The following is a 19,784-nucleotide window of genomic DNA, read 5'->3' on the forward strand; positions in this document are numbered from 1 at the left end:
AATTTCAAGTTGGACCACTTGAGGGGAGCCAATCAACAGTCTTGTACTGTTTGCCTCCAGCAAGAAGCAGTACTACAGCTTTCAAGATTGTCCTGCAGCTGCAAAAAAAAAAAAAAGTTCATACCCTTAAAAAAAATAAGCAGACCCAAAACCTTCATTACACAAAACAATTCTGAATGTCCAGCTAAGCAAACATGTCAGTTCACAAACTCCAACTGACAAATGTAATTACCTATTCACTTGAATTGTGCCTACACAAAAATAATAAAAATAAACAATAGATTTGTTTTACAGCATTCAGACGAGGTCACAGACAACTATCAGTTATTTCGTAACAATTTAAATCGCACATTCCAAGTGAGTATACTACTCCAAATGTCATCTCCTATACTTATCACTGGCACCAAAAAAAAACATAAAAAAAAACCAGAAAAAAATGTTCCTGTTGCATTTGTCAACAATGAATTCTGATCATTGTTCTGCACAAGTGCTTGTGGGAGCCACAGCAGTATTCCTATACCCACAAATCCGACAAACTTCAGGAATGTGGACTGGAAACAAAAAGATGTTTGTAAAAGAACATAATTTCTTCCAACATTTTTTATCTAAAAAAAAAAAGTTTTGACGATCAAAAAAAATGTGCAACTGACACCAATGCCGAAAACACACTAAAGAGATAATCAAATGCAATATGAACGTCTGATTATTGATCAAGCCAGAAAAATAAAATGGTTTCAATTTAGAATTTAGGTTGAACAAATCACACTGACAGCACCATGATCACATTCGACGTACAGGTGGAGTGTCGCCGAATGAGGCTGACTTGAGCTGTCCTACAATACCAAAGTTTGTCATAGTGTGCATCCAATACAAAATAGTTGCACCAGGCTCATGTATCAGCCAGCAGTTGAGGCACTTGAACAAGATTAAGGCTCATTAAAACATTTGGACGACATTGATAAGCGGTGCTTGCTATGTCTTGGCATTTTTGTCATTTGACAAAGGTTGTGCCTCAGGTAACATGTTGCTGAGCTCTGTCGACTTGGGCTGCCGGTTGACCTCTCGCCTCTCGGGCCGGTTTCTGAAGTGACGGAAGATGACGACGGCAGCGCAGATTAAGTAGGTCACGGTCAGCAGGGTGAAGTAAACGAAGTACACAAGAAACTGTAAAAGAAACATACAACAATTATGTGCTGTATAAATCGAGGATTAACCTTTTAAGAAAGTGAAAGAAAGGATCTGCTCCTGATTCCAAACAGTCGAGTTCATCTCTGCCACACTGGAGGTAATTTGCCTAACCTGTCATCATGCAGCAAGACAATGTTCAAGTTTCAAATCATACAACAAACACACAAGGTCCTCGGTGGGAGGAATGGGAAGGAATCAATTGGTTTTATTGAGTGAAATGTGCATTCGCAAATGGATATTTTTCCCGAGGTCCAATTGAACAAAATGAAACACAAATGGAAGGGAAAAATAGCCTATGCAGAAAGGAAATAATGTACAATAGGCATGATCAATGTGCAATTTGCATTATCTGGAGATGTGTGTATGTGGACGTTGGGTAAAATGTGATTAAATGGCATCACAAGCACGAGCTACGTCGCCCAATCTCGTCACAGGTCACGACTCACCTGACTGTGCACGTCCAAAGCCAGCCCCCTCTTGTCGGCAAATATCAGGTTCATGATGCTCTTCAGGATGGTCCCCAAAAAGGTGTTGATCCCAAACACCAGGGCGCACAACTCCTTGGTGAGAGATGACGCAATCTGAAAACTACACAGCAAATCTGAACGTCAGGCCTTTTTTCCAACGAGGTCTGGAGAGTTATTGATTTAAAAGTGTCATTTTGTTTGCATTGAATAACATTGAAAAATGAAGTGTTATGCCCTTAAAGCCCATGTGTCATCCCTATAAACATTCTAAAATAGATATTGTCATGAAAAATACATACTGGATAACATTATTCACTTCAATGTCTATACGAAAAAATAACTGTGAGCGGAGAGTGCGTCATTCATGCGCAAAGTTGCAGAAGTGTCATTCTACGATATCCATATATTGGCTGCATCCTCCGTCCGTGACGTCACCCGGACATTGGCCAATGAAAACACGCAGTGTACCCTAACTATGGGATGCAAACGCGCCTCTTCTGACACGGAAGCTCTTTTCGAAAAGGAGAACACCACACAACCGAGTGAAGTTACCGGGGCAATATTACACTATTGTTTCGAGCCATATTCAGATGATATGCAATGAAGGGCAAACCACATCCCCGTCCGATCGACTTCCGCGGATGAGCCGGCCGGTGTGGCTTATGACAGAGCTGAGCCGTCCTGCTTTAGGGGAGTGTTCACAGACGCCGCAGTACTGAGCAACACAGTCGAGCCGGGGCGCTTTATGCGCGCACGCGGCTGAGTGACGCATTCTCGGCTGGGTTCTTCAGAGCCGTCCCCAAAGGCCGACACACAGCCTTCGCAGAAGCAGTGACCGCCGAACGCAGCGCCTCAGCCGGTGTGGCCGATTTTCGACGCCGCGGTGGCATATAATGCAGCCAAGTCGTGGTGCTTTTAGGGGGATGTTCAAAGCCGCCGCAGTACTTGTTGAACGCCGTCGAGCGGGGCGCATTACTGCCTACCTGTTATTTGGAACCCACGAAGCTCTGGTCCTCTGCACCCGTGCAATCCATTTTTCACAACGAACCGGGTCTCTTGCAAACTTATGAAGGGTAATTCCATCCTCCCGAGTGTTCAAGCAATGTCCAGCAATGCAATGAGCTGGCATTTTAGCTAACACGAAGGAACGAACTAACTTCCCGGAGGTAAAACTAATGGAAACAAACGAGTCCACGAGGGGGCGCCGCTGTCCTTTACGTCACTTCCTGCTTCTTCTCGACAACAAATCCCTTGAGTGGATTTTCATGGCGGGAGTTACAAAAATCTGCATAATTCAAAATCATGTTTTGTGGTGAAAAAACGCATGGGCCCATATTGGCTGACGTTTTTTCATTAACGTACTAAAAATCATCCATTTCATGACAGTAGCCCTTTAATGACAGTTGGCCAAGATGTGATTCTTTGGTCTTCGTCTAAATTTCTTGCCCGGTGGTTCCATCCTCATCATACTTTAACCAATATACTCACTCTCTCTCTTCTGAAGATGTCCCAACCCATTCAAGTCTGCTCTCTAAGTTTGTCTCCAAAATATCGAACCTTGGCTTTCCTTCTGATGAGCTCATTTCTTCTCATTCTCATTCGAGAGACGTGCAATATCTTCATTTGCCTCTTTTCATCTCTTTAGTGTCACCGTCTATAATCTGTACAGATAAACATTGCTCTTCATCCGAGCAGAGAGACTGTCAAGAAATGGATGATTTTTAGTATGTTATTAATGAAAAAATGGCAGCCGACATGAACCCATGCGTGTTTTCACCACAAAACATGATTTTGATGTAAACAGCTTTTTGTAACTCCTGCCATGAAAATCCTCTCGAGGGATTTGTTTTCGACAAGAAGCAGGAAGTGACGTTGGAGGCAGTAGCGCGCTCAAGAGGACTCGTTTCTTTCTATTAGTTTTACCTGTGGGAAGGTAGCTCGTTGTTCCTTCGTGTTAGCCAAAATGCCGGCTCGTTACATTGCTGAATATTGTTTGAACACTCGGGAGGATGAATTCGCTCTTTATACTTTTCCAAAAGATCTGGTTCGTCGTGAAAAATGGAATGCACAGGTGCAAAGGATGAGCGCTTCGTGGGTTCCAAATGACAGGTAGGTGTGTATACAGCTACTTGAAAAAAAAACAATAGTTGTGTGTGGGGGGGGGGGCGCGTAAACCATAAGTCAGGGGTGCTAAATGTGTCGATGTGCGCATCGGAAGGCTTCCGTGCAGCAGGCGCTGAAGGACGGCCTCCGCAGGCCTTGTGAATCGCCACCGGCCTTGTCAACAAGGGCGAGCCGGCCCGCTGGCCTTGTCAGCCGGGGTAGCTTGTTGCGGCGCCGGGCCGCGGTGGCTCATCTCCGCCGCGGAAGTGGATCAGATGGGAGGAGGTTTGGCCACGGTGCCGTTGGCGCTTGCCGGCAGCATTGTTTTTATCACCGCCACGTCGTGGTGGATCAGGCAGGGAGATGGTTTGGCCGTGATCCGCATATCATCGAAATATGGCTCGAAACAATAGGGTAGTATTGCCCCGGACACTTCACTTGACTGTGAGATGTTCTCTTCTTTGAAAAGAGCTTCCGTGTCTCATAATAGATGGGCGGACAAGCCGCCGGCCAAGCCGTGCCTCGCAGACGACCCGCAGGCCAAGCTGTGCCTCGCGGATGAGCATTGCTTCGGCCAGGCTGGCTCATTCATACTGTCTGGGAGTCTGTTGTTAGTTAGAAGTATTCCGCATATCATCTAAATATGGCTTGAAACAATAGGGTAATATTGCCCAGGACACTTCAGTCGATTGTGAGATGTTCTCTTCTTTGAAAAATACTTCCGTGTCAGAAGGGGCGTGTTCGTCTCCCATAGTAGGGGCCACAGCGTGTTTTCAATGGCGAATGTCCTGGGTGACATCACGGACAGTAGATGCAGCCAATATGGTGACCACTTGGATGTCGAATGACACTTCTGCAACTTTGTGCATGGATGACACGCTCCCCGCTCATATTTATTTTTTCGTCTAGACATTGAAGTCAAAAATGTTATATGTATTTTTCATTTCAATATCTATTTTAGAATGTTTAGAGGGATGACACTTGACCTTTAAAGTCTCATAACACGCCTACCACCTTCCTCCACTAGCTCCAACCTGCTTGGACTTGTTTCTTCACTTCCTGACCACACTCAACATTGCTCTGGACTATTGACCTCAAGTATTTAAAGTCTTCCACCCTTGCTATCTCTCACTCCCTCACTCCCCCCCATCCATGCACACACAGCCCCTTCTCAGTGCAATTGAATATAAGCTGATTCAGTCCTAAGTGATGGTCCACAAAAATGTCTCGCTGCCAAAGTGTGAGTCAAGACAGTTCATGATGGGTGACAGAAAACTGCTTTCTCAATACCATTTGCAAACTAGTCATTGTAAAACATCACAATGGCAATCATTGGTTAAAGACGCATATCTAAGCTTCTGAACATTCCATTGAGCCATAACACAGAAGCGGAAAGCCAATCATACCGCCCGTAAATTTGTTTCACCCCCGATCCCCCGCATTGCTTGAACGCGGCATGCTCTTCCTTGTGTACATTCTTTAGTTGCCCGATCAAATTTGTTGAGTTGAAGAGTTTAGATGATGTTCCCCACAACCTACTTCAGTTGTAAACAGACTGCAAATAACTAATGTGTTGTTTGATCGAGACACCGCAGAATAGTCCCACAGAGATGGCCCCCTTTTGTCAAAAAGACATTGAAAAAAAATTTCAGGCCGTCAAATTGCTGAAAAACACGTGGCAAGGCTAAGAATAAACTAGGTTTTGGATTCATTCGCAACGGCAACGCACAGTAAAATGTCTTGTGTAGAGCCGATCGATGTCACTGATCGGATCGGGGAATTCCGAGGTGAAATCCGATCATCTTAAAATGCTGATTATCGGCAAATACCGATCACATGAATCAGATTAGCGAAATGTTTAATACAACGATGTAACAAAAAGTGGGTACATGAAGTACCGTATGTACTTCCTGCCATCTAATAGAAGAGCATTTATTTGTTCTGTCTGTCACTATGCCTAACTTCAATAAATAGATGAACAAAGACATGATTTCTTGTAAACAAATACTTTTTGAAGCAATTATCTAAAATTTTATAAATTTCCCATGGCACACCAGAAGAGCGCTCACGGCAAATAAATGTGCCCCAGCACACTAGTTGAGAATTACACGTCTAATAAATACCAAGTGACATGGTCAATATTTTTTCCCCAAGTCATTTTACATTATTAAACAACTTAATTTCTCATCTTATTAGTTATACTTTCTTCATCTGGTGAAATTTTCATGTCAATAGCACCAAATGATGAATGATGTGTTAAACACTTTTTAGCCAGTGTATAGGGGTAGTGACAGCCCACGAATGCGAAAAAACACAAATGACTGACACACCCACAAAATGTTTCAAATGGTCTGTACTAAACGTTTAAACACCATTTGATTTTGAAAATAAACACAACGGAAAAACACACATGCAGCTAAAACTGTCTGTAAAATCTGTTAACAATCCAGGCTAAATTTAGCTCCTCCCCAACGTACAAAGCTCTTACACAGTCGATTTGTGTCAATTCGACAGAATTCCTTGAATTCAACTATTACTTTTGTACCAGCCAGAGTTATGGTGTTATCTTGTGGTGTTTTACGAAGTCAAGAGACTTACCCCAAAATATGTGGAGATTTCGCAAATAGAGGGAAGGATAGATGGCAAAAAAAAAAAAAAAAACATTTTTAAAATGATATGTCGACAGCGGCACGGTGGCTCAGCTGGTTCAATCCTGGACCCCCCTGTGTGGAGTTTGCATGTTCTCCCCGTGGCTGTGTGGGTTGCTCCGGGCACTCCGGTTTCCTCTCACATCCCCAAAAAAATGCAAGATTAATTGGAGACTCTAAATTGCCTCTAGGTGTGATTGTGAGTGCGGCTGTCTCCATGTGCCCTGCGATTGGTTAACAAGGGTGTACCCCGCCTCCTGCCCATTGACAGCTGGGATAGGCTCCAGCACTCCCTGTGAGGATAAGCGGCTAAGAAAATGGACAGATGGATGGAGATGTAGATATTATATAGAGTATCTTGTATGTCCTCTCTGCATGATGAAAATTGCAAAGGCTCCAAAAAAAAACAGATTGTTGACTAGGTTTCCACATCGAGTTCAGAGCTCATTTGGTCCAAGTGGGACATGTACTGTACCAGTGTTCTGGAATGCAAATTTGTTCAATCATAGACCCTGTGGACTTCCACACAAATCTTGGGATTAGACTGGCTCTTGGTGAACAAAACCTCATACTTAATCATAAAACTGACTCACTAAAATTCCTAACAGTGAAGAAAAAAAAAAAACACTTGAGCACCTTTATATGCATGTACTTGCTACTCACGTGGCAATGGGCACAAGGAACTGGTAGGAACTTCTGAAGAGAACGTAGGCCACGTAACAGATCCAGATGTTGTCAGTTGTGCCCATGAGCAGTAGCAGGGCAGCCTGCACGGCTGTGATCGTGCCGATTACGAGCTCTGACCAGATATTCCAACGGATTTTCACAAAGCCTGCGATGAAAGAGGTTAACGCACCTGCAAAGAGGCAAAAGAATCCAATCAGGAACGTAGATATTTTTTTCCCAAAGGTAAAAAAAAATTTCTCCGGAAAAAAAGACACTCTGAATAAGTACTCTAAATATAATCACACTACAGTACTGTGCCTAGTCTTGTTTTTTTAATCTCTTCTTCAAACGCCAAATATTTCACTGGATGACACCAAAGCCCTGAGAAACGAAAGTAGCAATTGGTGTTAAAGAAGCAGCACATTAAAGTGATACAATTTGGCAAAAAAACGAGCAATGAAGCTAAATTAAAAGTGGAACGTTCCGGATAATTTGCTGTACATGACACATGCATTTTCTTCAGAATCCAAATAACTGGATGAAGGCATTTACAGTGAAGAAAATGAGTATTTGAACACCCTGCTATATTGCAAGTTCTCCCACTTGGAAATCATGGAGGGGTCTAAAATTTTCATCATAGGTGCTCATCCACTGTGAGAAACGTAATCTAAAAAGAAAAATCCAGAAATCACAATGCATGATTTTTTTCAACGATTTATTTGTGTGATACAGCTGCAAATAATTATTTGAACAGCTGTCTTATCACCTAGGATTCTGACCCTCAAAGACCTGTTCATCCGCCTTTAAAAGTCCACCACCACTCCATGTATTATCCTGAGGTTGTTAGCTGCATAAAGACACCTGTCCACCTCATACAATCAGTAAGACTCAAACTTGTAACATGGGCAAGACCAAGGAGCTGTCCAAAGACACCAGAGACAAAATTGTACAACTCCACACGGCTGGAAAGGGCTACAGAGAAATTGACAAGCAGTTTGGTGAAAAAAGGTCCACTGTTGGACCAATCATTAGAAAATGGAAGAAGCTAAACATGACTGTCAATCTCAATCAGAGTGTAGCCCCACGCATGATGTCACCTCATGGGGTCTCAATGAACTTTAGAAAGGTGAGGAATCAGACCAGGACGACACGAAAGGACTTGGTCAATGACCTGAAACGAGCTTGCACCACCGTTTCCAAGGTGACTCTTGGTAATACACTAAGACGTCATGATTTGAAATCATGCATGGCACGGAAGGTTCCCAACTGCACGGTATTAAGAAGAGGATGACCGCAGCCATGTATTGTGAGATTTCACAGAACAACCTCTTTCCCTCAGTCAGAGCATTGAAGATGGGTTGTGCCTGGGTCTTTCAACATGACAATGACCCGAAGCACACAGCCAGGAAAACCAAGGAGTGGCTCCGTAAGAAGCATAGCGTGGCCTAGCCAGTCTCCAGACCTAAACCCATTAGAAAATCTTTAGAGGAAGCTGAAACTCCGTGTTTCTCAGCAACAGTCCAGAAACCTGTCTGATCTAAAGAAAATCTGTCTGGAGGAGTCGGCCAAAATCCCTCCTGCAGTGTGTGCAAACCTGGTGAACAACTACAGGAAACGTTTGACCTCTGTAATTGCAAACAAAGGCTACTGTACCAAATATTAACATTGGATTTCTCAGATGTTCAAATACTTACTGTATTTGCAGCTGTATCCCGCAAATAAATCATTAAAAAAGTTATACATTGTGATGTCTGTTTTTTTCTTTTTAGATTATCTCTCTCACAGTGGGCATGCACCTACAATGAAAATTTTAGACCCCTCCAGGATTTCGAACTTGGGGAACTTGCAATATAGCAGGGTGTTCAAATACTTATTTTCTTCACTGTATTTTAAAGGTTAGTGTTGTGAAATGTGTTTGAAACAATCCCGCGACATTGGGGCTCGATTGGCACGTTATAAAAACGCCCCCTCCCGTTCACTGGTTTTCAAGAAGAAAAAAAGTGTGATCAGACACTCCCTGGAAAATATTAAAATGTTGGATCCCTGCGGATTTTATAAGTGTGTTGGGGACCAGATTGGTGGCTGTATTCTTTACGGGCAAATACCGGTATCACCTGAGGACTTGAAATAACTTACTCAGTAAAGTAGAAGCAGCCTCCACGGCGCCATTGTAAACATTCTTGTTCTCAATGGCCGGGTAGACTTTGCTCCACAGGATGTGGACATAGAAAAGGACCAGATAGTATCCTGTGGAATTGAACACCCACCACAGGGACCACAGTCGCATGTTGGGCCTTTTTGCCACAGTTCTCAGCTCCACCAGCATCTGCACAAAGATAGAATCCTTCCAGCAGGACGCAGAGCACGTGGAGACAGCTGTGGTCAACTGGGAATCCTTCAGGTTCATCTTGTCCAGTTCTGCCTTGGTGGCTATTTGAGACGGCACTTCGCTGAGCTCCAGGTGGTGCGTCTGGTTGAAAAACAAGGAGCGTTTGGGCCAGGGCAGGCACAGCGACAGGGCCAGACCAAAACTCACAAAACCCAAAGAAATAGCACTGAGGGTGTTGTAGCGGATTCCTCCCACTGAGATGAAAAGCTGGCCGAGCACAGAACTGGTGAACACGCCCAAGAGGACCGAGGCACGAGAGTAGCTGGCAACGCGCTGATAGAGGCTCAGGCTGACCAGGGAGAAAATATAGGAGGAATACGCCACACGGCATGCCATTGTGACACCGTAGAAGAATTCCATGAACTGCATCTCCAGGAGGGAATTACCGAGCAGCAGAATAACCCAGATGACCACCTGGCTGATGCTCTGGATGACCAGAACCGGCTTGTAGCGCAGAAGATCCGTTAACAGGAAGGCAGGTACCAGCACTGCCATGTACGAGTATGTCAGCACTGGAGTAATCTCATTGGTCACCTACAAATCCCAAAAAAATAAAATACTTTAGTGTTCCATGAGGGGTTTCACACATTTATATATATATGTATGGATCTATTCTCAACTGTCTGAATCATCCACACCAAAACGAGTCAGTTTAGGGATCCTAGGAGGAGGACAGGTGTCAATTATCCCCATTGACATAATGGCCATGGCCATAATGTCTTGTGCATAATACACCATTTCCCTGTGATGGGCTGTTGGCCACCTTTTGCCTGCAGTTGACTGGGATGGGCTCCAGCATACCAGTGACGCAAAATTCAATTGAGCATATTATACATACGTATGGGGGGGGGGGTGTCACATTCTATTCCTATAACAGTACCTGGGGGTTGTGAGAAAAAATGTAATGTATACCGCATATTATACGCCAGAGCCCAACTGACCTCCTGACTGGTGAAGTTTTTCTCAGTGCTGAGTAGATATGGTGTAATGAAGGGTTCTCCAGGCTTGATGGAAGTCATAAACCCATAGAAGCACAAGAATATCACAGCCCACATCCACTTTCTGGGCTCCTCGGGTAGACCTTCAAGGGCAGGCGGCTCCTCTGAAGTGCAGACTGCCATCTCGGAATCCCCATCCACATTTCCTTCAACGGCTTGCCCGGCCAGCGTCTTCTGGTCCGTCTCTTTCTGCTCCTCTGCTGAACCGTCTGAAATCATTCTGTCAGCTGATCGAGGGTCACGCAGGGTGAAAAGGAAAGCACCAAGTGCGAAACCGACACGGTCCCTGATAAGACCAAGTTGAGATGTGCGATCCTCGTCAGCGCTTCGACCTTCCTTCCGTCCCCAACGAGCAATTAGAATAACGTGTGGGTAACGTGGTTAAAATGCTACATGGTGTCACCCTCACAGAGGAGAACGTTGACCTTTGCTCCATTACGTGCTGTGACAATGGACCACAGCAAGTGTGCCGTCACTGGTTTACTTTCATTCTCCACCTGAAAACACACAATCATATAACACTGACACACTATTCATAACTGTGCTCGGTTGACTAGAGGAAAATGGTCAATTCAAATATTTAACCCCCCCTACGTTAGGTGCGTTTGTACACATAAAACTGTGCATCAATATAATTCGCTACATGTACTTTCATTATAGAAAAATAAAAAAACGAAACGAAAAAGACATTTCAGCACTCCATTAATCACTAGTCATATAATATACATTCTAAAACGATTTTGTGATAAGGCCAGCAGAGTGCTTTTCTTAATTTTTTAAAAATATTATCATTGTTCAATTTAACCGTGACTAGGACCTAAGGCCTTTTTTTAATAACAGCCGTTGTATAAATGTCATTTGTTACACAAGAAAACAAGACTTTCCACAGTACGTCACTTCAATGAACATCTTAAACAAGCCTACATACTACTTCACAAAACGGCAATTTACAACTTTGCTAATTTTGCCGTTGAGACAGTTTATTCACGCGTTGAAAGCCCTCGGTCGTCGGTTATTGAATTAACACTAAAAATAAAGCACAATGCAGCTAGCTGGCTGGCTGGCTGGCTAACATCGATGACTAGGGGAAAAAAATGATATTTGTAATGCACGACGTTATCCACAGTAGGAAAATTGCAATACTACAGTTTTCTTGTCAAATAGTTCAGCGTACTGCTTTCAAATCATAAATTAGAGTTATGTTTAATGTAAATTAAACTTGCATACCTCTTGTTTAACGGAAGATTAAGGCGTCCTATTGGCCGAACATCTTTTTTTTTTTGTCCCATTGGCTTCTGGGAAATGAAGTATGAGAGTGTAAAATGGCCGCCGAAGTTGACTGGCCATACAGATGTCGCCAGGTGGCAGCAATGTAGCGACACAAACACACACGATAGAGATGGAAATGTGTTGACTATGTTTAATGTATGGAAAGAATTATTTGAGAAGTTGATGAATGAAGAAGACGAGAGAAAAGGAAGAGGAGAAGAGGTAAGTGTGGTAGATCAGGAAGTGGCAATGATTAGTAAGGGAAATGCTAGAAAGGCACTAAAGTATGAAAAATGGAAAGACAGTTGGTCCTGATGACATACGGGTAGAGGTATGGAAACAATTTGGAGAGATGCCTGAGGAGTTTTTGACCAACTTATTCAACAGAATACTAGCGGGCGAAAAGATGCCTGGAGAATGGAGGAAAAGTGTGCTAGTTCCCATTTTTAAGAACAAAGGTAATGTGTAGCAATGTGGGAACCGTAGACGAATAAAAGTTGATGAGCCACACAATGAAGTTATGGGAAAGAGTAGTGGAGGGTAGATTCGGGACAGAAGTCAGTATCTGCGAGCAACAGTATGGTTTCATGCCCGGAAAGAGTATCACAGTTGCATTATTTTCCTTGCGGATGCTCGTGGGAAAGTACAGAGAAGGCCAGTAGGAACCACTTTGTGTTTTTGTGGAACGAGTGAAAGCCTATGACAGAGTACCAAGCTATATATGGCGGCACGGTAGTGTAGCTGTACAGCATTGGCCTCACGGTTCTGGGAACCAGGGTTCAATCCCAGCCCCGCCTGCGTGGAGTTTGCATGTTCTCCCACGTGTCTGCATGGGTTTTCATCGGGCACTCCGGTTTCCTCGCACATCCCCAAAACATGCATTAATTGGAGACTCCAAATTGCCCTTAGGCGCAATTGTGAGTGTGTATGGTTGTTTGTCTCCATTTGCGATTGGCTGAAAGCCAGTTCAGGGTGTACCTCGCCTCCTGCCTGATGATAGCTCCAGCATTCCCGCGACCCTTGTGTGGATAAACGGCACAGAAAATTGATGAATAAATCACCGCGTGTGAAAATGAAAATTATTTTTTTCAGTGCCAGTTCAATATTTTCAAGAGAACTTCCGTTTTTGTTTCATTCTTTTTCAAGTCTTGAGCTGCGAGATCAGCGAGACCTGCGCCAGACGGAACGTCTCTGAGACGTCAGCTCGACAACCCTTGACCCACTCAATCCACGTGACCAAGACACCACATGACCCTGGTCAAGTGTCCTAAACGAGTGCGCTCCGTCCGATACCGGATCGGGGACAGCAGCCTTATCTGGGTCTTTCTACTGTTGCCGCTCCTCGCACTTGTATTGCAGAGTGACATTCCCCTTAGTGGCCTTGCAGCATGCCAGCCAGGGGCCGAAAGGCCAAGCAGACTGAGGAGGACGAGCAGGAGCTGGAGGAAGAAGCCGTTATTGCGGCTCCAACGGAGTTTGTAGACGCCAGTGTGGGCCTCAAGACTGCGGCAGAGGGTTGCAGCGGCGAAGCCAGTGGAAATCTGTATGATTGGAAGGACGGCCATCAAGAGGCAATGGCTGATTTCTGGAGGGATCACCCTGAATTTTACGACAAGTCAAGTGCAAGATACAAAGACATGCGGTACAAGAGAGCAGCGGTTCAAGACTTTCTTGTCGACATGCAGAAGGCCTTCGAGGATCTCAAGAAGCCCCTTCCTACATGTGAGTGTTTCTCGAAAATGCTGCTTTTCACCTACCTCACAGTGAAAAGTTCCCTCCCTTGTTTCGAAGTAATTCCAAGACGCGGTGAGTTGTGGCGAAGGTGTTTCTGGCCAAAAAAAATTCAAACCTCGGGAAGGAGGAACTTTCCCAGCGTGTGCACGACTTCAGTGCTTCCGATCACAAATGTTGTGCAGTGTTGCCTTCTTTCTTTCGTCCTTGTTTTGTCTGATCACATACTGCCATCTAGAGTACGTGTAGCGTCACTTACGCCCACGGAGCACAAACCTGTGTTTTAAAATGCTGTAACTTGGTCTATTTCAAAAAATGTTATCAACTAAGCTAATTCATTAGTGCCAATGACAATTCGGACAGCACCCCTTTTGAATTACAGTCAATTTGTTGCAAAGCCATTTTTACCCCCCCCCAGATGCGCAGTTCATAGGACACCTGCGGAATATGAGGACAAGATTCAACAGATACACGACAAAGAAGTCGTGGCAGCCTGCTCACAAAATCTCTGCCAAGGAAGCCTTCATCATTGATCGCTACCAATTTCTGCACAAGCACATTGTGGGGAATCGGCATCTTTCACCTGAGGCGCATTGGGTAAGTTTCGACACCACTTGTACCGCTGTCATCTTATACCATGTACACGCCTGTAATTTGTCTTATAGTTGTAGATCATTACATTTTCCAATTTTGATGAACAGTTTGGTGGAGGCCACCACTTCAGAGAAGATGATGATGACCATGACGCCATGAGTTTCGGGTCGAGTGTGGAATCTTCTTCGCAACCTGGACCCAGCTCACGTACCTTTGGACGACAGAGGCAGAAAAAGACGCGGGAGGAAAGCAACGATATCGACCAGCCAGAGGTAACCCACGTGCAACGTGGCTTATTGTGACCGTGTGGGAATTAAAGTTTGCATTGCTTTTTGGAAATGCTGTGAATTCACACAAACACGCACAAATGTTAAGGGTGGGATGGCCGTTTGACGGTTTTAGCTTGCATGAGAGCCATTTGTTTCATAGGTAAACACAACATTTTTTTTTTTTTTTTATTGATTAGGGATCAGGGGGCATGGTGGATCAGCTGGTAAAGCGTTAGCCTCACAGTTCTGAGGACCCGGACCTGCTTGTGTGAAGTTTGCATGTTCTCCCCGTGCCTGCGTGGGTTTTCTCTGGGTACTCCGGTTTCCTCCCACATCCGAAAAACATGCAACATTAGTTGGATACTCTAAATTGCCCCTAGGTGTGATTGTGACTGCGGCTGTTTGTCTCCATGTGCCCTGCGATTGGCTGGCAACCAGTTCAGCAGGTACCCTGCCTCCTGCCCGTTGACAGCTGGGATAGGCTCCAGCACTCCCCACAACCCTCGTGAGGATAAGCGGCAAAGGAAATGGATGGATGGATGATTAGGGATCCCACTTGAATTCTAGGTGTGAAACATGTTCTTCCAGCGATGAGGCAGCCAATAGTCTCCTCCCGGGAACTGACTGTAAAGTCGTTTAATGTAGTAGAGTAATATCCCTAATTACATTGTCATATTTTGTTCTACAGTTTCGCAGAGCCCACCACTTCAGAGATGACGACATTGATGATGCCACGAGTGCCGGGTCGAGTGCGGACTCTTCTTTAGATCCCGGACCGAGCCCACGCAACTTTGGACGAGAGAGGCAGAAAAAGATGTGGAGGGAAAGCAATATCTACCGTGCAGCAGTAAGACACTTGCTAGTGTATTGTCAACTTGTGTAATTTAATGTTCACATTGGTTTTGGAAATGCCATGTATTTATAAACATACACACAATAGATATACACTACTACAGCTAGAAAAAGACAATATTGTGAAAAAATTCAATACTAATGTCTTCATTTTAGAAAGTGAAACTATGACATCAGTACACATGGATCGAAATATTTCAAGTCTGTTTCTTGTAATTTTGATGATTATGAGGTACGATGATGAATACCTAAAATACAGTGTCTCAGTGACAATTTTGTGAAAGTTGAATATTGGATACTCATTATGTGACATCCTAATCGGCTAAATACAGGGAAGAAAAAAAATATTTGAACCCCTTGCTATATTATATATATATATATGTATTGCTATCTCCCACTTAGATATCATGGAGGGATCTGAAATTGTCATCGTAGGTGCATGTCCACTGTGAGAGAGATAATCTAAAAAGAAAAAAAACAGAAATCACAATGTATGATTTTTTTCACCGATTTATTTGTGTGATAGTGATACAGCTGCAAATTAGTATTTGAACACCTGAGATAAACCATGTTAATATTTGGTACAGTAGCCTTTGTTTGCAATTACTGAGGTCAAACGTTTCCCGTCGTTGTTCACCAGGTTTGCACACACTGCAGGAGGGATTTTTACCCACTCCTCCACACAGAACTTCTCTATATCAGACAGGTTTCTGGGCTGTCACTGAGAAACACGGCGTTTCAGCTCTCTCCAAAAATTTTCTGTTGGGTTTAGGTCTGTAGACTGGCTAGGCCACGCCAGAACCTTGATATGCTTCTTATGGAGCCACTCATTGATTTTCCTGGGTGTGTACTTCGGGTCATTGTCATGTTGAAAGACCCAGCCACGACCCATCTTCAATGCTCTGCCTGAGGGAAAGACGTTGTTCCCCAAATCTCACAATACATGGCCAGGGTCATCCTCTCCTTAATACAGTGCAGTCGTCCTGTCCCATGTGCAGGAAAATGACCTCAAAATGTGATGCCACCCCCATGCTTCACAGTAGGGATGGTGTTCTTGGGATAGAACCAATCATTCGTCTTCCTCCAAACACGGTTAGTGGAATTATGACCAAAAAGTTCAATTTTGGTCTCATCTGACCACAAAACTTTCTCCCATGACTCCTCTGTATCATCCAAATGGTAATTGGAAAACTTATGACAGGCCTTGACATGTGCTGGTTTAAGTAGGGGAAGCTTCCGTGCCATGCATGATTTAAAACCATGACGTCTTAGTGTATTACCAACAGTCACCTTGGAAACGGTGGTGCAAGTTCGTTTCAGGTCATTGACCAAGTCCTGTTGTATAGTCCTGGGCTGATTCCTCACCTTTCTAAGGATCATTAAGACCCCACGAAGTGATATCTTGCGTGGGGCTCCACTCCGATTGAGATTGACCATAACGTTTAGCTTCTTGCATTTTCTAATGATTGCTCCCACAGTGGACCTTTTTTCACCAAACTGCTTGGCAATTTCTCCGTAGCCGTTTCCAGCCGTGTGGAGTTGTACAATTTTGTCTCTGGTGTCTTTGGACAGCTCTTTGGTCTTGGCAATGTTACAACCTTGAGTCTTACTGATTGTATGGGGTGGACAGGTGTCTTTATGCAACTAACGACCTCACACAGGTGCATCTGATTCAGGACAATCATAGAGTAGAGGTGGACTGCTAAAGGCAGACTAACAGGTCTTTGAGGGTCAGAGTTCTATCTGATAGACAGGTGTTCAAATGCTTATTGAATCAGACAAATAAATTAAAAAAATCATACATTGTGAATTCTGGATTTTTCTTTTCAGATTATGTCACTGTGGACATGCACCTACAATGAAAATTTCAGACCCTTCCATGATTTTTACATGGGAGAACTTGCAATACAGCAGGGTGTTCAAATAATTATTTTCTTCATTGGAAATGGGAAATGGACTGCACTTCTGTCACGCTTTCCTCACGTCAAACCACCCCCAAACCAGAGACAATGTCAGAAGAAAAAGAACTGGAGTATTGTTGCTCGACTGTCCAAAGTCCTCCTTTCAGATGAAAGTCAATTTCGCATTTGGAAATCAAGGTCCCATAAGAGGAGTGGAGAGCCACAGAATCCACGTTACTTGAAGTCCAGTGTGAGCGTTGTGCAATCGGTCGGAATTTGGGCTGCCATGTCCTGTGCTGGTGTTGCGGCATCGTGTCCTGTCATGGAAATTCTACTGTCGAGCAAAGGATTGCCAGTGCCACAAACTGAAAGCCTCTATCCCACAGCCCATGGATGTTTTATGGATCCTTTATGCAAATGGTGGACCAAGCAAGTATGGAGTGTATAAAAATCAACATACTTTTCACAAGCTTGTGCTTAACCCATTCGTGGTCAGCGTCCCATTTTTGGTACATCATCATTTTCACGCATTATATCCTTCAGTATATCAAAATATTTAATTGTTTTAATCTGAAGCCGTAGTTTGGTATCAGGAGAGGATAACTCATCGGTCAAAGTTAGCACGGAGTTGTTTCCCTTTCCTTCCTGACCCAACATGGCTGCCTCAAGTTATCATATAACTTAATCATAAACGAAAAAAGTGTTTTTTCCTTGATTGTGGCCAGTTATGAGACTTTTATCTAAATAAGGCAAAAAATTGCCACCCTGGATTAAAACATACTTGTGTTATTTGTCTGTGATATTCTAATTTTTGGAAAACTTGAATTTGAGGTTTTCAAGAATTGTAAACCAGCCATCCATTTTCTATACGGCTTATCCAAACCAGGGTCGCAGGTGTGCTGGAGCCCATCTATCCAAGCTATTGTCGAGTGAGAGGCGGGGTACACCCTGAACTTGGTCAGCAGCCAGGGAATGCAGTCACTGGACAAAACCCACACAGGCACGGGGATGACATACAAACTCCACGCAGATTTGACACGGATTTGAACCTGCAACCTTAGAACTATGAGACATATGTGCTAACCATTCGGTGCCGTGCTGCCTGCTCTCTAACTCATCTTGAAATTACGAAAGATAAACGCTTGAAATATTTTGATCTGTGTGATTAATCAATATAAAAAATATTTTCACTTTCTGAATTAACTGACAGAAAATATTCAACTTTTCCACAATTTTTTTTAATGTACCTTATCGATATTAATCCATCATTCTTTATGTCTCCCATCTTTTTGTTATTCTGTTCAACCAGTTTAATGCAGTGTTGTTGAACTGTACGGAGGTTTTTGTTAATGTTCTTAAGTGTCCTGTGACCATTGCGTTATAGCTTTTGGACCGCGCACGTCATCTTGTGGGGAACATCCACCGGCCTCTGTCACACCACAGGAAGCGTGTCAAGGAATTTGTGAGATTCCTTGAAACCGAAATCCTCCAAGTCCCAGAGCACGAGTTCAACAACTGTAGTATGGAGTTCATCTACCTGATCAGGAGTTTTCAGGTATGTAAAAAAAAAAAAAAAAAGAAAATGTAAAGAATCTTGAAATTTGTGCCTTTTGTTGGAATAGTTGCTTGTTTGAAGGTGTCCTATTTGCAGATGATGAGTATTTATTTTGCAGGCCGATGGCAGTGTTCAAGCGAACCAACCCACCCAGGGCAGCGTGAACTCGTCCGTGGGAATGTCCAATCAAGTGCAGTTTGGGGGAATGTCCAGACCAATCCGGTATCGGGGAACGTATAATCAAGTGCAGACCACAAGTCAGGGAACAGGCCACGTGGCGTGTGGGGTGCAAGTTAACCAACAGGTAGGAAGCTACCTTAAGGTGGAAAACAACTGGGACAGCAGCGACATGAAAGAATGTGAACGAGAGAGAAGTAACGGACATGACGCAAACATTTTGGAGAAGCAAGATATTCCCCGTTCGTGGCCTTAGTTCGGCAAAGTGTCTTGTTTTCTGCTCATTTGGGGTAAATACGTTATGTTCTGACAACACGTTCAACATAGATCTGTATAATATTTTTGAAAGAGCACAGACAATAAAGTTTTTTTTTTCATCAATTGCTAATATAGCTAATTTTGTTAGTTTATAATTTTACTGCTTTCAACGCTTTAGGAGCACGTTTTGATTGCATATAGGTTGAGACAATGCTGACTAAAGTGTTAACTTAAAAACTAAACAAAAAAATGTACATTGTAATCATTTTTTGTCCTCTTCTCAGTACCAACACTAAGACAAAAGAGGGGAACAACATTTGTGGGTGGAGAAGTTTTTGTTGTTCTGCCACGTTATCAAAACGGGTATGTTTACAATTGACGCTGTTTATTCGTGTATTGCACTACGTTTTAATATCTGTACTATTTTCTACTTTTACTGAAGTGCAGGAGATGACTCACTATTTATACTTTTCAATTTTATTCTGCATGCATCTGTACTTCTACTTAATTGCAGAGAGTACTTTCGGCACCTGTTCTTTATACTCTGTTAAACAGTGGAAATTATATACACTCAGAGGATAATACATACAAAGTAAGTTGCAGTATGAAAATAAAAAAATGATTCTTTTGAGGCAGGGGTGTCAAACTTGTTTTCGCCATGACCCACATGTTAGTTCTGTCTTCCCTCGGAGGTCCATTATGACGTAATCCAGATGAAT

General features: G+C 43.5%; 2 protein-coding genes across 4 annotated transcripts; one reads left to right on the forward strand and one right to left on the reverse strand.

Moving 5' to 3' along the window:
- Positions 1–134: 134 nt before the first annotated feature.
- slc19a1 (solute carrier family 19 member 1) lies at positions 135–13,661 on the reverse strand. Of its 3 annotated transcripts, none has more exons than XM_061827211.1 (6): positions 13,486–13,661; positions 10,403–10,956; positions 9,209–9,995; positions 7,070–7,262; positions 1,635–1,776; positions 135–1,164 (listed from the first exon to the last, which is right to left on the reverse strand). In XM_061827211.1, exons 2-6 carry the CDS (start codon positions 10,676–10,678, stop codon positions 973–975), a joined length of 1,590 nt encoding a protein of 529 aa, XP_061683195.1. In that variant the 5' UTR covers positions 10,679–10,956; positions 13,486–13,661; the 3' UTR covers positions 135–972. The 3 variants fall into 3 exon arrangements, with proteins under 3 accessions (XP_061683195.1, XP_061683201.1, XP_061683211.1); XM_061827217.1 differs by lacking the exon at positions 13,486–13,661 and adding an exon at positions 11,687–11,825; XM_061827227.1 differs by lacking the exon at positions 13,486–13,661 and having other exon boundaries at positions 10,403–11,395.
- Positions 11,812–19,696, forward strand: LOC133504712 (uncharacterized). Its single transcript, XM_061827240.1, has 7 exons — positions 11,812–11,950; positions 12,875–13,450; positions 13,878–14,056; positions 14,161–14,325; positions 15,011–15,169; positions 18,460–18,630; positions 18,749–19,696. Exons 2-7 carry the CDS (start codon positions 13,117–13,119, stop codon positions 19,061–19,063), a joined length of 1,323 nt encoding a protein of 440 aa, XP_061683224.1. The 5' UTR covers positions 11,812–11,950; positions 12,875–13,116; the 3' UTR covers positions 19,064–19,696.
- Positions 19,697–19,784: the final 88 nt, after the last annotated feature.

This window comes from Syngnathoides biaculeatus, chromosome 2, assembly GCF_019802595.1.
Source record: "Syngnathoides biaculeatus isolate LvHL_M chromosome 2, ASM1980259v1, whole genome shotgun sequence".
In the NCBI taxonomy this organism is placed as follows: domain Eukaryota; kingdom Metazoa; phylum Chordata; class Actinopteri; order Syngnathiformes; family Syngnathidae; genus Syngnathoides; species Syngnathoides biaculeatus.

Bases quoted from the DNA above. Each gene is read 5' to 3' on its own strand.
- LOC133504712 (XM_061827240.1), top strand. From the start codon at position 13,117: ATGCCAGCCAGGGGCCGAAAGGCCAAGCAGACTGAGGAGGACGAGCAG. The intron at 14,326-15,010 runs GTAACCCACGTG...TTTGTTCTACAG, and splicing joins ACGATATCGACCAGCCAGAG to TTTCGCAGAGCCCACCACTT. The intron at 15,170-18,459 runs GTAAGACACTTG...ATTGCGTTATAG, and splicing joins GCAATATCTACCGTGCAGCA to CTTTTGGACCGCGCACGTCA.
- slc19a1 (XM_061827211.1), bottom strand. From the start codon at position 10,678: ATGATTTCAGACGGTTCAGCAGAGGAGCAGAAAGAGACGGACCAGAAG. The intron at 9,996-10,402 runs GTCAGTTGGGCT...TGGGATTTGTAG, and splicing joins AAAACTTCACCAGTCAGGAG to GTGACCAATGAGATTACTCC. The intron at 1,165-1,634 runs GTGAGTCGTGAC...TTTCTTTTACAG, and splicing joins CTTTGGACGTGCACAGTCAG to TTTCTTGTGTACTTCGTTTA.